The 18,646-nt window shown below is 45.1% G+C and overlaps 1 protein-coding gene across 3 annotated transcripts in view; it reads left to right on the top strand.

Moving 5' to 3' along the window:
- ARID1A (AT-rich interaction domain 1A) overlaps nucleotides 1-18,646 on the top strand; it is a 68,676-nt gene that overhangs the window by 23,536 nt on the left and 26,494 nt on the right. For all 3 annotated transcript variants that reach the window (XM_044938088.2, XM_025278665.3, XM_025278663.3), the window contains exons 2-4: nucleotides 1,099-1,311; nucleotides 2,838-3,290; nucleotides 4,497-4,613. In XM_044938088.2, the coding sequence (XP_044794023.2) occupies nucleotides 1,099-1,311; nucleotides 2,838-3,290; nucleotides 4,497-4,613 (783 nt within the window). The remainder of the gene's footprint in view (nucleotides 1-1,098; nucleotides 1,312-2,837; nucleotides 3,291-4,496; nucleotides 4,614-18,646) is intronic.

The following is an 18,646-nucleotide window of genomic DNA, read 5'->3' as shown; positions in this document are numbered from 1 at the left end:
CGTACATTTTAACCAGCCCTCCAGGTGATGCTGAAGTATTCTAAAGTTTGAGAGCCTCTGAATTCCTTCATTTGAAGTTACTGATATTCAGGTCATGGTATTAATATCTGCTCCCCACCCCCAATTTAAGATTCAGCTTTCAAGTTTTATGTCACGTCCAGGCCTGCTCTGCAGCCAGGGTGTACCTAGTTAAGTGCTTGGAGACGCACCCTCCTCACTTTCTCACCACGGGTAGATATGGGTGAGTGTCTTGGGGCGGGGAAAGTGTGCCGGGGCTCTGTTCTATGCAGCTCCATTAAGATAAAGTTAGGTCAGAAAATGAATGAGTCGATGGATCGTATTGCACCGTAAAGAGCTGAAGGTTATGTTTGTAGCCAAATACCTATGAATTGGACTCTCGTTATCGGTACCTCTGTGTCTTGCTCTTTAAAGAGACGTAAGTTCTACCCGCCTTGCCACTCTCAAGGAGGTGAACTTTTCAGTTGAGTTGTACAAGGCTCTTAAGTAAATTCATGGTCACAATTCCCTCAACAACGGTAACTTAGCTGTGTTACCCATTTGGGAGAAAGCATAAATTTAAGTGCTTGTGCCATAGTACAAATGGGCTACTGATATGCAAGGAAATAAGATTTCACTATTTAAAGAATAAAAATATCTAGATGCTTGTATATTTAAATTCCCAACCACAGTGTTGAAGCATCAGTTTTGGTATTACTGAACAAGATCATGGGAGAGTATAGTGACACCAACCCCTCCCAACTACAGGGCCTGTGTTCTTGTTTTCTGTACCATAGAGTCCATGTATTCATTGCTTCACACCTGGCCTGTTCCTTGGGTCTCAAGTAGTACCGTAGTTATAAAGTAGAATGTAGCTTACAAGGTGCTTTCATAAACGGGTGGTATTTCTCTTTTACATATGACAAAATCCAGTTCTGAAGAAGGTTAAATGACTTGTCCAAGGGTTATTGGGTATATACCATTACTTTTTCATAGTAACTGTTTTCCTCTATGGCACACAGATTTGTATGCCTAGGTTGTGTTCATACTGGCCAGAGGCCATCAAAGCTTCAGGTTAATGAAATGCTCTTTATTTTGTAGCCATCCAGTCCAATGGATCAGATGGGCAAGATGAGACCTCAGCCATATGGCGGGACTAACCCATACTCGCAACAACAGGGACCTCCATCAGGACCGCAGCAAGGACATGGGTACCCAGGGCAGCCATATGGGTCCCAGACCCCACAGCGGTACCCGATGACCATGCAGGGCCGAGCGCAGAGTACCATGGGCGGCCTCTCTTATGCACAGCAGGTAGATGGTGACTCCAATGACCTTAATCCTTCTTGTTGCCCAAGATCGGGTCTTGAGCTGTAGGATCAGAATGTGTCTTTGGCTTCTAAACCCCTTGAAAGGAACATGGGCCAGCCAACTCAATTTCAGTGTGCTACGTACAAGGCCAAGGTTGTGGTCATCATAGCATGTATACTTGAAGGAAAACTGCTCCCTGGCCACTGGCTATACATAGCTGTCTTCTTTGACCTGGCTGGCCTGCTTGTATCCACTGAGTGGTTATCTCTGAAGGAGGTAGAAAGAAAGAAAAAGGCAGTAGCTGAACACCAATCCACTGCTACCAAGGAAAACCACTCATACCATGTGTCCTGGGGAGGGAAGTGTTAGTTGCTCAGTTGTGTCCAACTCTTTGCAACCCCATGGACTGTGGCCCACCAGGCTCCTCTGTCCATGGAATTCTCCAGGCAAGAATACAGAGTGGGTTGCTGTTTACTCTCCAGGGGCTCTTCCTGACCCAGGGACCTCAGGTCTCCTGCATTGCAAGCAGATTCTTTACCATCTGAGCCATCAGGGAAGCCCGAGGAGAGAAGAGGCCTTTTGTATTTCTCAAGGCCTTCAACATATATAGCTGTCTGGTTTACAGTGAATACGTAGAAGGGACTGGGAGTAGCGGGAAAAGGGAAGATTTGAACAGTAAAGGTGCCAACGGTGCTATTACAGACGTTAAGATTTTACTCATCTCCTTTTGTCTGAGCATCCGCACCATCATCTTTTTATCACCATTCTTTTTTGTTTGTTTTGATAGCATTTTCTATCATTTATATATGAGTGATACTCATATTGAAAATGGTGTGAGGAATAGAATATTAAACCTAATTGTACTTCTAAGACTGTGAAGCAAAGTATGCCCTTAAATATAATTGCCTTTCCCCCCCAACCCGCACTGAGAAAATAGAGGATATTTGGGGTGAATTTTATTGGTCTTTTTTCTTTCCTAGTTGGCCAAATGTATCCCTTGTGCCTAGAATAGTGCCTGGTACAAGTAAACAAGTAGGCTCTCAGATACTTTATGAATAAAGACAAAGTGAAAAAGAGAACCAGAGTAGTTTAGTCATTGGCATACAATCTAGACTACTAAACCCTAGGTTTTCAGTTGACTGAGCCAGTGACTCTTCATTGTGGCTAGGATACAGATTCCTAGCGCTTATAAAAACAGTCTAGGCCATGATAAAAAAGAGTAGTCTCATTGGTGAAGACACTGTTCTTGAACTCTTGTAAGTTGCCCAAATTTTTATTAAACAGTGTAAATTTTCCATGGATGAATGTCGTCCATCTGTAAACAAACCAACCTAGTAACCCAGCTTGGCTGACCCTCCTGGCTCAGTTTAACAGGGTTGGTAGAAAAACCCTGGGCCTTCCAAGTGTGAGGGTGTGAGGCTTGGCTTGCCTGCTTTCAGTACCCATCTTCAGGGCATAGCTTCTGACAGAATACCTCACGTTTCTTCATTCAGAAGTGTCAGTGCTAAAAGTATCCTTTCCTTTTACAGATTCCTCCTTATGGACAGCAAGGCCCCAGCGGGTATGGTCAGCAGGGCCAGACTCCATATTACAACCAGCAAAGTCCTCACCCCCAGCAACAGCAGCCACCCTACTCCCAGCAGCCACCATCCCAGACCCCCCATGCCCAACCTTCGTATCAGCAGCAGCCTCAGTCTCAGCCACCGCAGCTCCAGTCCTCTCAACCTCCGTACTCCCAGCAGCCGTCCCAGCCTCCCCATCAGCCGTCCCCGACTCCATACCCCTCCCAACAGTCCAGCACCCAGCAGCACCCCCAGAGCCAGCCCCCCTACTCACAGCCGCAGGCACAGTCTCCTTACCAGCAGCAGCAACCTCAGCAGCCAGCATCCTCGACGCTTTCCCAGCAGGCTGCGTACCCTCAGCCCCAGTCTCAGCAGTCACAGCAAACTGCCTACTCCCAGCAGCGCTTCCCTCCACCGCAGGTAAGATGCGCCCTCCCTCCACGTGACTGCAGACTTTGGGGGTTGGTGTCATGAGAACTTTGCCACATGAATTGGTTCTCTAACTGAACTAGCTGCATAAAGATTTGTAGCTCTCTTTACTAATAGGGCAGTGGAAAGTTGCATAGACAGACAAGAAAAAAAGATAATGGACTAGTTTTGTTTGTTTGTTTGTTTTTAAACTGAGCATTCAGAACTTGAGCATCCAAGTGAGTTTGGTCTTTTTTAAAACAGTCACTTTGGGAGACTACTGTATGTCCATGCAATTGCCATTCTGTTCTGCTATTGCTCAAAATATTTTGGACCCCTTCATTTGAAATTGCTATCAGGGCTGATATAACATTCTTTAGAATATTCTTAGTGGTGAAAGTGAAGGTAGCTCAGTCGTGTCCAACTCTTTGCTATCCCATGGACTGTAGCCTGCCATGCTCCTCTGTCCATGGAATTCTCCAGGCAAGAAAACTGGAGTGGGTAGCCATTCCCTTCTCCAGGAGATCTTCCCAACCCAGGGATTGAATCTAGGTCTCCTGGCACATTGCAGGCAGATTCTTTACCAACTTAAGCCACCAGGGAAGCCCGTTCTCAGTTGTAGCAAATACTTTTATTTGAGAGTGGATTTTGGGAAATAGCTAAAATTCATTTGTAGCCATGTCTATGAACAAGTTAGGTGATAAAGTCTGAAAATAACAATTTGGGCTTTATTCTCTAAAGAACAAAAAGAGGAGAAATGCCTGAATGATGACAAGTCCACTAGAGATTTTGTGCATTGGTGGCATTGTTGGAATCTCATCCCAGGCCAGTGCCTTTAAAGGAAGCAGTACTCATTTTAATACAGAGGTTCTAGTATGAGTTTTTTGTTGGTGTTTTGAAATCGGTTGGTCTCTTTCCTTGATAGATAAAATTTGTAGTTAGCTAGATTTGAGCCTTTGTTCCAAAGAACAGTTTTCTTCTGTTGGTGATGATAAATGGTCAACAGTGCCATCAGAGAGTCCTAAGTCCACTGTTGACATTCTTAAGAGCCACAGTTTGTATTTTTCTGCCTTTGAATAGTATTGTATGCGAGTGGTCAGTCTCTCAAACCCAGTTTCCCCCTGTGTGATAGAGTCCCATAGCCCTTTTCACCATGAAGCACTCTGGCCTGGTTTATCAATAACCAGGCTCTCACAGCTTTTGTTTCTCTTGTTTTAGGAGTTATCTCAAGATTCATTTGGGTCTCAGGCATCCTCAGCCCCCTCAATGACCTCCAGTAAGGGAGGGCAAGAAGATATGAACCTGAGTCTTCAGTCAAGACCTTCAAGCTTGCCTGTGAGTATTTCTGCCACCCTCTAAAAGCTGATGGGGGCAGAGAGAAAAGCAAGGAAGACCAGTTTCTGATTGGATGTTTTGGTGGTATTGAGCTAAATGAATGATGAACTATTCCTTAAATTCAAGCTCAGAATTCTGAATAGGCATTTGTGGACCGACTTTATAGAATGTCCTTTTTGGTTGCCTGCCCAGGGAAGAACATATTTGTGATCTCTGTTCAGAGATCTAAACATTGTTTAAATGGGTTTTTTTTGTTGTTGTTTGTTTTAAATCTTGGGCTCTTAGGCATAGATGCAACTGAGGGACAGAGAAGATGGAAATGATAAAAGCACTGTCTGCTTTCCATCAAAGCTGAGAAAAAGTTCAGTGTTTTTTGCTTTTTTCTATATCTTACTTTTGAAAGCTAAATTTTTAGGTATTTGTCTTAACTTTTAGCTAGGAGGTAGAATCTGGAGTGCGTTCAGCATGGATTGTCACGTTTGAGCATGGAGGAGGAAAAGCAGATTTTCTAGTTGTTTTATGTGAATATATGCTTTTGTCTAGTAGAGTTTTTGGTGCCAGATGCTTGATGCAGTGTTTATAGAATGTCTGGACAGACAGTATCCTGAAAAAGACAGTATGGTCTGCTGATGAAGAGCTTGGGCTCTAGAGCCCTGGATCTGCATTTTGACTCTGCCACTAACTGTAACCTTGAGCAAGTCACTTAATCTGTCCATGCCTTAGCTTTTGCATCTGTAAAATGAAACTAAAAGTACCCACTTCATAGAGGTTAATATTAGTATACAGAGAGTGTTGGTGCTTGTTAGGCCCTCCATAAACATCGGCTCTAATGACCATCATCTTCAAGGAACTATACTCAATACTCAAAGGCAGGTAACACCAACTATTTAATAGTAGGCTGGTCCTGGGAGCATTTTCCCTTGGTCTTAGCTCTGTCACTACATGTTGGCAAGTCCCTCAGGCTGGGCATAGGAATAAAATGGACTGTCCTGAGAAGACTGTAGGTAGCAAACCTTTCCTTAACAAATCTGGCTTCAGTTAGGAGATGGAAATTCAGCCGCAGGTAAGAATAAGATTCTTTTGAAATTTTTATTCTACTTGGATTTGAAGCTTGTCTCTTCCATTATTCTGACTTGTAAGAAAATGGTTTTCTGGATCTTTAAGGTAGGAGATGGGAACTCACTTTATCATGAAGGCCCCATGGCTTCCCCTGAAGATCTCTAAGCCGTAACCTTAGTAGGACAAGGTCTGTCCCTCAGCACCTGTAATTCCGGCATCCCAGGCCAGGATGAATCGCTGTTGTCAGCTAGGCCTTTGGAGACTGTTGACTATTTCAGCTGAGGGGTTGGGGGAGGAAGTGTCTGAATAAGGCAATCACTCTTGTTCCCTTCTCATTAACATCTGTTGCAATCCTGTTTTGCATCCTAAACTTCACTGGAATGTGCTTTTTAACCTGATTCAGTCAGAACTGTGTAACCACTCCCTCATCACCTATCCGGGTGAGGGACTACTGTAGCAAGAACCCAAATCAGTAGATTTCTGCCCATGCTGTAAGTTGTGCCTCATCAGAAAGTTTCTGCTTGTTTCTGGTGACATTTTGGTTGAACTGCATTTGGTAGTTTTTAGTCCTGAGAAACCTAGCATACAAACACATTGTCTGTTAAAGCTTGAGAGCCTTATGCTGTTGAATACAAGAGCTTGATTTGACCTACTGAAGTGAAGACACCAGTAGCCTGTAGCCTCTTGGACCCAGGAGAGAGCTGTTCCTGGGTAGCCCATCCCAAGGAGCGTTCCCAGGTTCAGGCTTCTGCCCTGGGTTCATCCAAACAGGCCATTTGTTCTGTAGTAGTAGAAGCTCCATGTGGGAGGTGAACTGGCCGGGTTATTGGCATCTTGTTTGTTGAATTGCTTTTTATCCCTCTGCTACTTAGACAAAGAAACAAACGGTGGTTTATTCTTTGAAATTTTTTCTGGTTTGATGCCAGATTTGCCTAGCCAGGCTGGGGAAATAGTCACATCTGAAGAAAGGAGAAGGCGGGATTCCCTGCAAGGAGCCCGCTCCTTTCTTAAGCAGCTGTGGTTAAGGGGGCCCTAGGTTCACCAGTGTATCCCTCCACTCAGCACGTGTTTGTGTTTGGCTACAGAGCAGATGCTCTGCTGACTGGAGGGCAGCCCCTTCAGTTTTTCATATCCCTCTTTCCACTCAGGCACCCTTCCAGCTTAGCCCTAAAGGCATTATGATTGTGACCCTTGATTTAAAGACTCAGTATGGTTTCTGATCCTGATTATTACAAAAATTAGATTTTGAGGGGTTTTTGCTGAGCTATTAACGCCAGACCATTTAGTTACTGTTATCCTGATTATGTTATTCCTCTATTTAAAACCTCTCAATTATTTTTGATTAAGAATAAAATCCAAAATCTACCCCGCCTCCCCACCTCTTTGATTTAGTAAGTCTGGAGTGAGACCTGAGAATTTGCATTTCTAACAAATTCTTGATGCTGCTAGACCAAGAATGGCACTCTGAGAACCTTTGTATGTGTACTTAGTCACTCAGTAGTGTCTGACACTTTGTGACCCCCGTGGACTGTAGCCTACCAGGCTCCTCTGTCTATGGGGATTCTCCAAGCAAGAATACTGGAGTGGGTTGCCTTGCCCTCCTCCAAGGGATCTTCCCAACCCAGGGATCAAACCCAGGTCTCCTGCATTGCAGGCGGATTCTTTACTGTCTGAGCCACCAGGGAAGCCCCTGAGAACCTCTGCTTCATCCTTTTTTTTGCTTTCTGCCTTCTCTCAGTTTCTGTGGGGCCCCATGCCTTTTCCACTTCCAGCTCTTGCGCACAGTCTTCCCTTTGCCTAAGGTACTTTTCCTTCTAACTTTTTATGTTTATATTTCAGACTACATCTTCAGAATCATTTCCTCAGGAAACCCCTTAAGCTTCAAAATTCAGCTTAAATAATTTCCATGTTGCCTTCACTGACTAAAGGCATTTTTTATTTTTACTATTTTAAAAGCCTGCAATATTTAAGATGTATGAAAAGGTATAAAGAATAATTAGGTGCCTGAGCCAAACCTTGCTGCCACGGGTAAAAGCACCTTATATAATCCATTGGGATCACTTCCCCATCTTGTGCCCAGAGAAGCATCATGCTGGATCTGAGGGTTTTTTGCTCCGTGTTGCTAGAGCATTTTGCTAATACCTCTGGGTTGTTGGGTCTTTCCCACTAGATAGAAAGCTCCTGGAGGGCAGGCATTGTCTTAGTGACCTCTGTACCCCAAACCGTGTCTTACCATACCCAAGACCAATAGTTCTCTACCTTGCCTGCATGTTAGAATTACCTGGGGGAACAAATGATTTTTAAAACCCATGGCCAGGGTTCACAGAATTCTGGTTTGTTTGGCGCGGGGTACGGCTTGGGCGTTGGCCTGCGAGAAGCTGTGCGGGTGCTTCTGGTTGGCAGCCCTGGTAGACATCCTCTCTAGTCCACACTGTGTCGGGTTCCTCGACTACAGCAGACCGGCTCAGCACCATACTTCTTGTCAGTGCTCATCTCAAGGGTAATTTCTGTTACTTACTTCAAGCTCACTGAGGGTCAGACTTGCTCTGTCTTGCTCATTGCTGTCATAGTGCTTGTCATATAATAGTTCCAACTCATCGAATAGGTACACCTGAGCAGATTCATTGCTCATCCAAAAAGTGTATGACTGACAGGGTACAACATGACCATATTACCAAATTGTTGTTTTCCCTGCTAGTGCAAGACAGTCATCACAGACTGTTATGGGACCGCCCAAACTTCATTTTAGAGGATGAATTAATTTATTAGTGCTTCCTGACAGTGGCCTTAGGAAGAAGTGGGGTTAGGATTTGTCATTATCTTGTGAAATAGTCTCACTTCACCTTATGTTAAGAAGGTTCCTGGGACTTCCCTGCTGTAGTCCAGGGGTCTAGAATCCACACTTCCATTGCAGGGGGCACAGGTTCAGTGGCTGGTCAGGAAAACATAAGATCCCACATGCCACACAGTGCGGCTCCCAGCCCGCCCCCCCAAAAAAAAAGTTCTTGTAAGGGGTAGGTGAGCAAATCTCATGGTGTTTCATTAAGTCTTTAGTTTTCTTTATTTAGGGGCGAAATCTGTAAGGGACTCATCTGAAAATTGGTTTCTGACTTTTGATTATAGTCATTTCTGAGAATGACTTGGAATAGTTGCGTCTTGAAAAGCTTCTATTTAAGTGATTCATTCAAGTGTATGTGGTTTCCTTAAGAGTAATGATGGCTTCTCGAGTTTTTCTTACTGAGGCACATTTGTAAATTTACATGTTAGTCTTGCAAGTGTACCTGGAATAGAGTTTCCATTCAGTGATGCAAAATGGATATAGGATTAAAAGCTTTCATCTGGGGAAGTTAGCTATATCACTGCTTCTCAAACTTAGGCATGCATTAGGAATCATCTGGAGATTAATTAAAACACAGATTACTGACATCCAGCCAGAGATTCTGATTCAGTAGTTGTGGGGTAGAACCCAAGAATTTGCATTTCTAGCCAGCTCTCAAGTGGTGCTGTAGATCTTAAGACCATACTTGAATGAATAGCAGTGAGCTTTGGTAGTCCTTTGAAAAGGGAAGAAAAAACTACTGGGCTGGGAAGCCACATGGCAACTTGAGTAATAGTGGTGACTTACGCTGTAGTTTGATTCTTGATGATCTGGAGGGAAGACTGGGTTGAAAATGGGTGAAGGAAGAGAGACCTGGGAGAGACCCGACGGACCCGACTGCCTGCAGCTGGGACCCCTGCAGTTTATTCCTGGGTTAGGGCACCTCTTGCGTTGCCAGCTCCACCCTGGGAACTCTTTGCTCTCTGGCACTCATCACTGGATCCCTTGTCCTTCCTCATTGCCTTTCTGTTGGGCTCCCATTATCTCTTACCTGGTGTTTGTTTGTTACAGAGTCCTAAGCTGTTTCTTTTCATTCCAAGTCCATCTTCAACATAATCACCAGGGTGGTCATCTTAAAAAAATCAAACTTCACAAGTTACACTACCTCTGACTACTTGATTCCTATAGGTCTAAGCCCAAGTGTGACATACAGATTCCTTTGTGATCTGGAGGACTGAGGATATTTCAGAAAGAAAAGTAGGTAAACTGCCTGTCTCTGGAGTAAATTCTGGCACCCCATTTGCTCTGGTTGTTGTATAGAAGGCCTAGACGCATGACTATAAGGAAGGGTTGAACACCTATGACTTACGAGGTAACCTGAACTCTTAAGTGGGTGATTCTGACTATGATATGGTTGTAACCCTTAGGGATCCTCCTCTGTTTCATTGGTAAAATAGAAGAATGTGTGCCTGAATGTTACAGTGAGTGCTATCAAGGTTTGGTGAAGTCAGTGATCCATTTATGTCTAAAGAGTAGAGTGGGAGGGAGATTTATGAGGGAGGGAACGTGTGTACACCTGGGGTTAATTCATGTTGATGTATGAAAGAAACCAATATTGTAAAGTAATCATCAATCAATTAAAAATAAGCATAAAAAATAAAGTCGTAGAGGGGACATCACGGCAGAAGTTTAATTAGAATGAACTAGATATGGGTGTCTTGGGTGGGGTGGAAAGGAAAAGTGCTGGGCTGAGGCTCGGTGGGGGTGGGGTGCAGTGTGGATGACTTCTGGGGGGCTGGTCAGGATCAGTCTTCCTGAGGTGGGCAGGAACAGGAAGGAAAGCTAGATCACAGGGGCTGGAGCCCTGGTACGATAAGTAAGCCACTCGGATCTGATCTCATAGGCCTGCAGATACGTAATTAGGGCAATAACATGATGAAGCTAATGTTTTAACAAAAATGATCCACTGGTGTGTAGTATGGTTTGGAAAGGGGATAGTCTGCAAGCAAGGGGATGAGTTAAACTATTGAAATAATTCTAGCATTCAGTGGAGTTCTACTCTTCAGCCTCATTTACGTAGCTACCTAGTCTTAGTTGTGAGGTGCTCAGGAAAGAATCTATAGAACTGGGAATAAGTGGATTCTACTGACTGGAAAATATAACAATCTTGATATACCAGGTTTGGGGAGGGTGGGGCTCTCATTGACAGAAATAGAAGGTTAATAGGGAAACTCACCTTTGAGGAGAAGTTAAGCTCCATACAATGAGATGTCTAAAAATGCATGCTTCATTACTAGTTGGAATTTAGGAGGCTGAAACTCAGGTAAGAGCTGAGTCTGGATAGAGTTTGAGAGTTGTCTGCATAGTGGTTAATAGTTAAACCTCCCAGGCCGTGCAGCATGGCCGAGTCAGATGGCGCGCTGGACTGTGCTTGGGTCAGAGTAGAAGTGCCCAGCACATAACTGGAAAGGTTGGAAGGGGCCCAGGGTTGTGTCATATTTCTGGAAGCCAAGGAAAGGGACAAAGATGGTCTACATCTAATGTATTGTCAAGGAATGTAAAGTTGAATTTGTCATGAAGCAGTTTATTGGGATCCTTCTAAGTTAGGGAGAGGCCCTGATTTCTGAAGCTGGAAGGAAGGAAATGAGTAAGGGAAGGGTGTAAAGGTGAAGAGGACTCTTGAAAGGCATGTTAGGAGGAGTCAGCTGAATCGGCCCAAATTCCTCAGCTTCATCTCAAGATTCTTATGTGTATAAAGCAGATAGGGTACAAAATAGTGAAGTTGCTGCTGGAGTGTGCAGTTCACTCAGTCATGTCTGACTCTGCGACGCCATGGACTGCAGCACGCCAGGCTTCCCTGTCCATCACCAACTCCCGGAGCTTGCTCAAACTCATGTCCATCGGGTCGGTGATGCCATCCAACCGTCTCATCCTCTTTCATCCCCTTCTCCTCCTACCTTTAGTATTTCCCAGTATCAGGGTCTTTTCCAGTGAGTCATTTCTTCGCATCAGGTGGCCAAAGGATTGGAGCTTCAGCTACAGCATCTGTCCTTCCAATGAATATTCAGGACTGATTTCCTTTAGGATTGACTAGTTTGATCTCCTCGCAGTCCAGGGGACTCTCAAGAGTCTTCTCCGACACCACATCAAGAGCCTCTTGATGAAAGTGAAAGAGAGTGAAATTGCTGGCTTAAAACTCAACATTCAGAAAACTAAGATCATGCCATCCGGTCCCATCACTTCATGGCAAATAGATGGGGAAACAGCGGAAACAGTGAGAGATTTTATTTCTTGGGCTCCAAAACCACTGCAGATGGTGACTGCAGCCATGAAATTAAAAGACACTTGCTCCTTGGAAGAAAAGCTGTGACAAACTTAGCATAATAAAAAGCAGAGATACTACTTTATTGACAAAGGTCCGTATAGTCAAAGCTATGGTTTTTCCAGTAGTCATGTGTGGGTGTGAGAGTTGGACCATAAAGAAAGCTGAGTGCTGAAGAATTGATGCTTTTGAGCTGTGGTGTTAGAGAAGATTCTTGAGAGTCCCTTGGACAGCCAAAGTGTTAGGAAGATATAAACAGGCACATCCTACAGGAATTAACAAGAGAAGGGAATCAAGGGCACTGGGTTAGCTTAAAAGGGACACTATATCCTTGACTGAAAAAGTCTTAGAGGCTGCTATTGAAGATCTAGACCATACTTGCTTGCACTTGTTGGCCAGGAGTGAAAGTTGTTGATGCCAGGAGTGAAGTAAATAGAAATTTTAATGTCTGTTAAATTATCGAAAGGTATTCTTTTATAGCTTGAGTTTCCAAGCCCTCCTTTATATTTCTACTTAACAACAGGGTACCTATTCACACTCAAGCTTTACTACTGTGATGTTCTCATATCATGAGAGCTTGGGTTATAGTGATCTGGAATGAGAAAATGGAAAGGAACTCTTACAGAATCTGAATCTTAAAGGACAGTTGTGAGGCCAGGAAAGGATCTTCAGCCATAGTGAATCCTCCTGGAAGAGCAGGAATTGAAATGTACTAAGTTTAATAATCACTTCTATTTTACATAGGAAACTAAGGGTTGGAGTTAGAATTTGAATTCAGTTTTCTCTGATAATTCAGATGAAATATTTCCTTTAGCATCCCGCCCAGCAAAGGAAAGGCATGGACAATCTGATTCTCTTTTAATATTTAGCCAAAAGTCTCAACCCTTTGTCATTTATCATTTACTAGATTTGTCATAAAAGGAGGAGTGTAAATGGACATCCATTTCCCTTTCTTCCCCCAGACCCTCCCTGTGATGGAAGCATAGATGAGTTGTGAACTGAAGGGGCAGGGAGGAAGTGGAAGAGGGAAGGTGGTTAAATCTATAGATCAGGCCTGCTGAAGGAGCTCACCAAGCAGGGCATCAGCTCCAACAATGAAAAGTTGACAAGAACGGTTCTTTGGTTCCCTTTATTGTATGGGAGCAAGCCCTGTTCTGTGCCTTTTTTCTTAAACAGTGTTCTGATTAATGGTGAAACTTTAATCAGTCAGATCCTTGTTGCTGAGGAAAATGTGGTCCATTATCAAGCAGCACAGACATTACCTGGGGGCTTGTGAGAAATGCAGATTCTTGGGCCCTACACCAGCTTTATTGACTCCAACACTATTAACAAGGTCTTCAGGTGGTTCATGTGTCTTATGGTTCTGGAGCAAGGAAGAGTTAGACCCTGAAAGCTGAGTAAAATTTGCAAGTGAAATATCTTGCCAGAAGCTGTGTGTGTGTGTGTGTGTGCATGCGCGTGTGCATGCCCCCACATGCGTGCGCACACATGCAAGCATGCTCAATCTTGTCCAACTTTTTGTGACCCCATGGACTGTAGCCCACCGGTCTCCTCTAATAAATGTTACCACGTCTAGTAAACTAGTTGTTTTGTGTGTGCTCTGGGAGCCCTGGCTCCCTGTACCTACAGCCCAGAACCTATTATGGGGCCATCCGCCACTCCCAGCATGCCTCTACAGCCTCATCTCTGGCCACTCAGGGGCGCCTTGAAGCTCCTCACAGCTCCTGGTCCTCACAGAGCTGTTGTCCTTTGGCTTAAGGTATGTGTCATCTCTATTACTCTTCCCTCACCACCTTTTTTTTTTAATGTCCGACAAAGTTCTACTTTGGCTTCAAAACCTAGCTGTGAAATACCTTCTCTGGGACTTCTTCCCATTTTCTTCATGTTGGTGTAGCATTATGCTGGTGCTTCTGCTTGAGCATTCAGACCTGTGTCTAATACCTGTGTTAGGCAAATCTTAGTAAACCTTTGTTGACTAGCCTGTAGGTTCTTACTACCTGCCTGAGCTTGGGGACCTGCTTTTCATTGTCTAGGTTTATTGGTGAGGGGTAGGAGAGGTGACAGAAATTCTCTAAAAGCTTAATAAACTGGAATGTTTGAAGGATTTAAGTTTTACACTATGTTCCTTTTTGTTACATTTCATGGTAAGAGGAGGCAGGACCGACAGTTTTTGCCTAGGTTTTTGATGGCTTATTTTTTTTAAGGGATAACAGAAATGTCACTAGCAATTTTGGTACCCAGAGAAGCTGAGCCATTCTGAGGTTGGTGACCTGTTTTCTTTATATCTGACTGTGTATCTGTGCTCGGTCCCCTTGAATTGTAACCCAGGTGCTCTTACAAAGTCTCAAAAAGGAAATCCCCACCCCCTCTGTCACATCTGCCCAGAGTGCTCAGAGCAGCATGTACCCTGTGCAGGTAGCCATCCCTTCTCTAGAGCGCCTGTGCTCTGGCAGGACCAGCCAATCTGCTTCTCCGTCTTAGTCACGCTGCTTCGACCCTGACACTGCCTGGTGCCTGCCGGAGCCGGTGCTGCTTGCAGCAGATTACTGTATGCTTGTTCCTGGGCCCGTTTCCTGTTTCTATTCTAGTTGCTGGTGGCTCAGCTCTGCTTCCTGCCTGTGTGTCTCACACAGATTCCTCTTGCTGGAACCTTTTGTTTTCTTCAGAAAACTTCATTCTGAAAACTAACCGAGCCTCACCTCTAGTGTGATGGCTCCTGGGCTTAGTTAGCATTGCTGAGGACTGGTGGGAAATACCCCGTCCCACCAAGCATGCCACTTGAATTTGACCTTGTTTTTTCAGTTTGTCCCCACTCCTGCTACAGGAAGCTGGTGGTTTGTTACTTCAACCAGAAATTGGTATAAGAAGATAAACTAGGATCTTGTATGGGCCAAACGTGTCTTTGGTCATTAGCTGTGCAGGGCTGTGCCCTGGTTCTTTACCCCCTGGATTATGTAAACATATTTCCTGCTTCTGAGGAAGACAGTTGGTGCCCTCTCTAGCCCAAGCCCAGAGAATACTTATTTGGGGTTGGGCAGGTAATGCTACCCTCAGCAGAGTAAAAGCTTGCAGAGAATATAGGGATGGAAAGGAAAGCATGTGCTGACTCAGCCTTCCATCTTCTGTGAGCCATTCAGCTCCCCCCCCCCCCCCCCCCCCCCCCAGAGCTTAGAGTGGGAGGGAGAAAGTACAGGAAGATGGTAAAAAGGGAAGAAATGAAGGAAGTTGTCCTGGACAAATGTATTTTAAAGTTCTAGGCTTCCCCATCTTGCCCATTTTTCGTCAGAAGACTCTGACTTAGGGAATATGCTTTGTGAATAATTTCTTTCATCTTCACAACTACTCTTCGTGTCGTCTGACAAAATTATGTCAGAGAGAGTGATTTCTACACTGAACCTAGGCCATACTAAACCCTAGGTAGTTTAATAGAGAAGGGTTTAATATAGCAAATAGGGCTTGAAGATTGGTCGAAGGATTGAGGGAGGCTGGGAATCGGGATCTAGACCTAGATTTGACCCACCAAGGGAACCTCCGCTTGGGAGCCACTGTCGGCTTGCGTGCTCTTCGTCTGCTATCCAGGGATTGGTAAGCTGGAATCAAGCAGCAGCAGCTGCAGCCACCAGAACTAGCGCCCAGTTAACTGGAAGATGAAACCAAAATGCTCCTGTAGAAACAAGGGAAGGAGACAGAAGTATGGCCACTGCCATACTTTGATCTAATCTTGAGTCTGATTCTAATTAGCAGAACCTAAATTGTAGCCAAAAGCATCTGCAGGGGGATTCTGGGAAATGTAGTTTTTAGCTTTTTAACCTCTGCCGTTAGGAAAAGAGTAGAGTGGAGGCAGCATGAGCTACTCCACAGAATATTCACCACACTAACACAAACACCATTGTCCCCTTTCACCCCACACTTTACATATATGAGAACCTAAGGCCCAGAAAGGGTACAGGAGTTGCCCATGGTCATTCAGTAACTGAGAACATGGGGTTCCCTGACTTCTAGCCCATTGCTTTTACTATTAGGACCGACTCCTATAAAGGATCCTTTAAGTGAAGGAAGAATGCCATATTAAAAAGACAGACTTTGTCTTCCATAAATTCTTCTCTTTGGAGAAAGGGAAGGAGGTGCGATGGAGAGGTCTGAGATTGAAACTTCTAGGCAAAGGTAATGATACTATAGCTTCTGGGTTTGGGTCTGCTCCCCAGGAAGATGTAGGAAGCATTTATTCTGGAAGGAAGAAACCTCAAAAGCTTGAATTTCTTGAATTTCCTGAGTCAGCATATGGATGAACTCAGTTGCCTTGGTGATAGTGGCTTTCCTCCATCTTTATCTCCTCTTCGCCTTCTCTCCTGTTGGTGCTTTTACAACCTTTTGCAAAGCTGTTTGGGAGACGACCTCAGTGAGGTACCTACCCTGGTTCTGCCATTGTCCTCCTTCAAGAAGACCAACCAAAATCCAAAAGCTAGCCCCTAGGTGTGGGACTGCCAAGCTGTGTCTCGTCTTTCTGAGGAAGAGGGTGAGAAGCAGCAGAGGGTGAGGGGGTATCTTGGGGTTTTTGAACAAAGTTCGCCTAGCAATGCTGTCTTTACAGAAACCAGTAGGGCCCCCTGCAGCAGAGTGAGAATCTGGGCCCAGAGGGGAGGGCCCATAGGTGTGGAGCTATGTTAACATACCTGATAAATCAAGCACAGAATCATCTCTTGTCTTTTTCTCATATTTCTAAGATACTTGGTGTTCTACCTGAAAGCTGTGATGAAACTGGTATGTGATCTAGGGCTGTCCCTTTGGGGGCCACTGCTTGATCTCTTGTTCCATCTACTTCGGCGGCCAGAACCTATTCCTCCTCCACACCTGCTGTCAGCATGGAATTGTCTGGTATTGTGACATAATCTCTGATTGCCCTGAGGTGGAGCTCACCTCCACGCTGTTAGCTTGCTTCCCATTTGACTTTTCCCAAGGGGGCTAAGAAGCCTCGCCTTGTTGAAGGTGGGAACTGGGCATTGGAGGCGTAAGCTGACAGCTTATCTGTCCCTTCCTGAAGGCCAGCTTTGATGTGGGAAGAACACTGAATGTTGTTTACCGAGATGCGAGAAGGTGATCTCCTGATGGTTGGGGGAAAGGTAGGCGAGAAGTCGCGTTCCAACAGTCAGAGGGCCTGTGCGCAGAGGCACTGCTGTTGCGAGTGCGCGTCGCTCCTCCACCCCCTGCTTCGTCTTCTACCTTTAGACTTGACCGTGTCTTTCTTTATATATAGAGTTGGTGTTTTTGGTTTTAAAGGCCTTCAGGGTTGATGGCTGTCTTTTCTGGTTTAAGATTCTATCCATTTCCCACTCAGATTTGTTTGTTCCACTTCTTCCTTCTAAATTTTCGGATTTTATCTAGACCTGTAGGTCATGGTAGGGAAGACCACTGGAGATACACATTTAGAGCTTTAAATATCAAACCAAGGAGGCCATCCAGCCCCCCAGACCTCGGTCTGCACTGTGTTCAGCGCAGTGCCAAGCTCACCTTCCCCGCCGGTGCACATCGCATCCTCCTTGTTTTCTGGTTGCTGTATTTCTGAGGAGCAGCCAAAGGAGGTGGAAGCTTAAGGCAGTACCCCTCCCCCTTATACTTCTCAGACCCAGAATTCTACTGTGTTTTCTGTGTTATTTTCCTGTCCCCCTTTTCCTTGTCTGCTTGCTCAAGTTCAAGGATCCAAGCTGATGACCATGAAGGAACATGGTCTGTGTGGTTGGCCTTCCTGATGGAATGCAGGACTTGGAGAAAGTAGGGAGTTCTTCACTTCTTTGCCTTCTTTAGCTTTACAGTGCTCTTTTCCTGCTGGGATTAGAATAGCCCTTTTCCATAAATATGCACCGGTCTTGACTGCTCTAACTCAGACCCAGCTCTGCCCTAGTTTCTTTTTTTTTTCAAATTTGAGTCTTAGCTAGTGACCCTTAGAACACGCTGTACATTTTTGGCCAGGAGGTGGTTTTTGACTAGAGAAGACATTCTCTGTCCTGGCCTAAGTGAGAAACCCTGGTAGGGGGAGGGGTGTGTGTCAGAAGACTGCTCAGGTAGTAACATGGGTATCATACGGACCTGGTGGGGTCTGTGACAAACCAGAAAGCAGGGTTTCAATCCATCAGCGCTCTCTGGGAGTTCTAGCATCTATTATTTTCACAAGTTGGGAACCTGGATTTTTTTATGTAGAACGTCTGCATCTTTAGAAAGATCTCTGTGGGGATGTTGGGCAGTGGATTAAAAGGCTCTCTGGGGTCTGTGGGTTGGCCCAGGCAGCGTCTTGTGGGTTGCCCATGTAGCTTTGGTTCCCTTGAACTGGTGTTTATGATTTTTCTGGGGGTGGGGGTGTGTGTGGGGAGCACCATCTCTCTGTCGCCAACTTGCATTGTGTTTGGTGTTTGTTTTACTGGTTTGGGGAGGGGCCAGTGCAGGGAGATGAGCAGAAGCCTCAATGTGATTCAGCCTCCAGCTGAGCAGATCTGTGGGAGCAGAGTATCAACCCCTGGAAAATCAATGGCTGCTGCAGTGGCCGAGCTGCTGTCTGAAGGGGTGCCCACTGTAGGAATGCCAGCAGCCCAGTACTCTTTCTTCTCACCTCTTTTCACCTCAGCGGTGCCCTCAGCCTTCACTCAAAGGGTCAGACCTACCTCAAGAGATTCTGCTGAGGTGGATTAGGACAGTGGGTTCTTGTATTTTTGTAATTAGAAATTTCTCCAGGGACACAGAGACCCGCCTCCCAACAGCCTCCTCTCCAGACGTTCCTCCCTTTAGTGCAATTCTGTCAAGAGTTCTCAGCAGGTGGCCGAGGTCCTTTCAGCATCGCACTTC

The sequence above is a fragment of the Bubalus bubalis genome, chromosome 2 (assembly GCF_019923935.1).
Source record: "Bubalus bubalis isolate 160015118507 breed Murrah chromosome 2, NDDB_SH_1, whole genome shotgun sequence".
In the NCBI taxonomy this organism is placed as follows: Eukaryota; Metazoa; Chordata; class Mammalia; order Artiodactyla; family Bovidae; genus Bubalus; species Bubalus bubalis.
The sequence above is the reverse complement of the archived record's forward strand: the minus strand, read 5'-3'. Positions and strand labels throughout refer to the sequence as shown.